The sequence below is a fragment of the Zeugodacus cucurbitae genome, chromosome 5 (genome assembly GCF_028554725.1).
Source record: "Zeugodacus cucurbitae isolate PBARC_wt_2022May chromosome 5, idZeuCucr1.2, whole genome shotgun sequence".
Classification (NCBI taxonomy): Eukaryota; Metazoa; Arthropoda; class Insecta; order Diptera; family Tephritidae; genus Zeugodacus; species Zeugodacus cucurbitae.
The window spans coordinates 2,535,345-2,539,031 of NC_071670.1; the positions used below are offsets into that span (position 1 = coordinate 2,535,345).

Below are 3,687 nucleotides of genomic sequence, written 5' to 3' on the forward strand. Positions count from 1 at the left end.
TTTTCAAATATATTAAGCAATAATATTTTAAGTTACTTCTTATGTTTTCTTTTGTGGTTTTGAAAACTGTAAACAGTTTGAAGTTTTCCGTACAACAAAAGCATGAAGCGCAATTTGTACAAAATAGTTTTCTTCAAAAAACAAAAAAGGAAACAAGTGCGATTATGCTTTTAAATTGTTTGCTTTTGAAAATTTGAAAAAATTTACAGTTTAATGTTAGAAAAATTTAAAAGAAATAATAATTAAAATAAAATTACAAGTTTTGAAAAAGTTCAACACAAATTCTTAAAAAATTTAATGTCACTTAAATACGATTTACAAAAAAATATTTTTTTAATAAATATTCAAAACTACTTGTCTTTAGAAAACTTCGAAAAATCTATAGTTTTCTGAAAATAATTAAAAAGTCATTCAAAATTTTAAAATTTGTTTTAAAAAATTTTTTGAATGAGTGCTTAATTTTTTTTCTTTTTAAAAACTCTAAAAAAGTTGTAGTTCTCTCAAAAGAAGTGATTCAAAACAAAAATTGCATGCAAATATATAAAAAAATTAATTTTTAAAATCAATATTTTTAAATGCCAATATTTTAAAAACGAAATTCTTGCACAAAAAAAATTATCAAAAGTTTTGAAATATTTTTGAAACTTTTTTGCAACCGGTATTTTTTTCTTCAAAAAGTTTAAAAAATTATTTCAAAATAAATTTGTGTTCCAGTAGAATTATTTTTAAAAATCATAAGAGCTAAAAATTTGAAAACTTTTAGATTAAAACTTGAAATTTACACAAAAATTAAATAAAACATAAAAAAGAACAATCTTAAAAATAAGTATAAATTGCAAAATATGAGGCATAAATATTACAAAAATTAAATATTTCTCAATTTAAAAAAAAATGTTTCAAATTTTTGTATATTTTTCTATAAAAAAAAAAATAATTAAAGATGTAAACATATTTTTAATAAATTCTAATTAATATTACATAAAAAAAGAGATAAAATTAAAAAAAATATTTATTTTTAATTCTACATATTTTTTTTTAATATTTATAAAATACACAAATTTAAAAAAAAAAATCAAAGCTTTTAAATATATAACAAACTTTCAAAATAATTTCATTTAATTTAAAAAATTTTGGTTCCGAATTTTTTTTCGAAAACTAAACTTATTTTTCAAATTATTTTTTATAATACACATTTTTTCAAAAAATTTTTTAATAATAATTTCCACTTTTTAATGTATAACACATTCTTGATAAAAATTTAAGTTATTTAAAAAAATTTAACTAAAAACTCATAAAAACTCTGTAAAAGATTTAGTGGCAAATATTCAGATAAAAATTTCAAAAATTCAGTATTCGAGAAAAAACAACATGTGTATGGAATTACAGCTTGATGAAAAAGTTATGGAGCAACACAGCGGAGATAATCGCACTCAGTTGGCCCCCAACAAAAACTTGATGATTATGAAAAATTGGCAGCACACAACCTAAACACGAAAAGAATTATTAATAAAAACTCAAAACGTTTGCTTATTATTAACCCTGCCTCCGCGTCAATTTATGTAGCCGAAGAGGGCCTTCATTTTGCCCCTGCTGGAACTGCAACTCGGGCAGTTCAAATTCTGCTGGATTAGCGGCGTTAAGAAATACGCCATCGTCTTCGACATAAAATTCTTCATGAACTTCATCACTGTCATCTTCACTATCGGAATATTCCTCAATTTCTAATATTACATCATCACTCGAGTTCGCTATGCGTCCGTCTACACCAACATCGACAGTATCAGCACTTCCTTCAGACCACAAAAACCAAACGAATGTTATGATCAGGAGGGGAAATGACAGAAAGAATAGATATTCATAGCCGAAAGACATTTTCTTATTTCTTGTTTTTTAGTCTTGTTTGCTTTCAAAAATTATTCGCATAGTGCGCATTTCCGTTAGGATTCTCTCACCACTTAGAAGTTAAGATCGCAAACAGAGAGCAGAGTTGCCGGTTTATTGAATTTGCGGGAAGAAGTGGTGAACAGATTACCTAAAGCGTATAAGATAATGCTGAGGAGGGTTTTTACGGAAAGCTCTGAGGACCCATAAAATATCACCTTAAAAAAAGCGCTTTATAGTCTATCTAAATGGATAAGCGGGACCTTTAAAAGCTTTCAATTGTCTGAAACCTTTTTTCCGAAAACTTTTAAGAAAGCTTTCTAAGTTAAATCTAATATTTTTCTTAAAGATGACAACTTAAAGACTAACTTAACGCGAAGGGTTTTCAAAACCAACGCTTTGCTTTAAGGAATTACATTTCTGAAAAGCTTTCTAAACTAAATGGCTTTTTCATATTTTGCCCAAAAGACTTCGCAAATAAAAATTGAAAGACCAAAGTTGGTCGAACTGTTAGGTACTTAAACTTAGAGGATCTCGCAGAGTCGTGTTTCAAAGATCATACTCATAATAAAGATCAGTCGATCCTGACAGTTACGGATCTCACTATTTTATAATCGCTTATACCAAAAAAAATAGGAAATCAGATGTCTCAAAGTTTTTGAAAATACTGCCGAGGCAACAATTCTTGACCCGATAATATTTGGGGTCCGTCCCGAAAAATTATTTGTTTCTCAATTTTTTTTTTTTTTAATTTTGCATATATTTTTTCAATCAAATTTAGGAAATATATATTTATAAAAACACTTGCATCTTCTAACAAATCACCGTGTCCAAATTAATTCACATCACGCTCTTCCTCAGCCGCCTCGCCCACCTCCACCGCTCTAGCTGGGCCCAGCAGGCCACGCATTCCCACACCATTCACTGGATGAAACTCCGGTTCGCGTCTACGGTACACTTCGCACTTATTGTATATGAACGCATAGAAGAGCGCGCTTAGACAAAGTATAAGAAGGCCTAAAATTACAAAAATGGGCGTGTCAATTATCATCATACTTGTATTTGTTTATCTTTTGTCTTGCTTTAGTTGTGGAATTCTTAATTTAGAAAATTTACAATTGTTTTTGAATCTATTTTATGCACATTTTCTTTAGTACTCATGCTTTGTGGTCACTTTCTGTTTACTGCAATTTAGTAGTTCATACTTTAACACACAACCAAGTTGCCAGATGGTTAAAAAAATGGTACATGTAAGAGAAAAATATTAAAATATTTTTTTAATTTTAAAATATTTGGTGATGTCTCTTATTAAGATTTAAAAAAAATGTGGTAAAATTTTCTTAAATTTTTTTTTTATTTAAGATTTAAAAAAAAATTATAAAACATTTCTTTAAATATGTTTTTTATTTAAAAGTTTTGATTTTTTTAATTAAAAATTTAAAAGAAATTTTCGAAATATTAAAAAAAAACGTTAAAAATTACGAGTGGTGGTCATCGCAGTAAGATTTTTTTGATTAATTCTTGAAATTTTTTTCAATTTTTTTTTTTTTAAAGAGTATAGGTAGATTAAAATGTTTTTTTATTTAGATTTTTTAAAAATATTAAAAAAAATTTTATTAAAATATTTTTTTTGTTACTTAAAAGTTTTGATTGTTTTTTTAATTAAAAATTTACAAGAAATTTTCGAAATATTAAAAAAAACGTTGAAAATTGCTTTGATTTTTTTGATTGATACTTAAATTTTTTTCAATTTTTTTTTTTAAAGAGTATAGGTAGATTAAAATATTTTTTTATTTAGATTTTCAA

The 3,687-nt window shown here is 25.8% G+C and overlaps 1 protein-coding gene across 2 annotated transcripts; it reads right to left on the bottom strand.

Annotated features, from left to right (window-relative positions):
• Positions 1 to 1,064: 1,064 nt before the first annotated feature.
• Positions 1,065 to 1,906, bottom strand: LOC105208724 (uncharacterized). 2 transcript variants are annotated; one of them, XM_011178720.3, is made up of 2 exons: positions 1,539 to 1,906; positions 1,065 to 1,484 (listed from the first exon to the last, which is right to left on the bottom strand). In XM_011178720.3, the coding sequence occupies exons 1-2, from the start codon at positions 1,870 to 1,872 to the stop codon at positions 1,381 to 1,383; spliced, it is 438 nt and encodes a 145-aa protein (XP_011177022.1). In that variant the 5' UTR covers positions 1,873 to 1,906; the 3' UTR covers positions 1,065 to 1,380. The 2 variants fall into 2 exon arrangements, with proteins under 2 accessions (XP_011177022.1, XP_011177023.1); XM_011178721.3 differs by having other exon boundaries at positions 1,544 to 1,887.
• Between the last annotated feature and the right edge of the window lie 1,781 nt (positions 1,907 to 3,687).

Excerpts from the sequence above, each read along its gene's own strand:
- LOC105208724 (XM_011178720.3), bottom strand. The coding sequence starts at position 1,872 with ATGTCTTTCGGCTATGAATATCTATTCTTTCTGTCATTTCCCCTCCTG. Across the intron at positions 1,485-1,538 it reads TAAATTGACGCGGAGGCAGG|GTTGTGTGCTGCCAATTTTT; the intron begins GTTAATAATAAG and ends TTTCGTGTTTAG.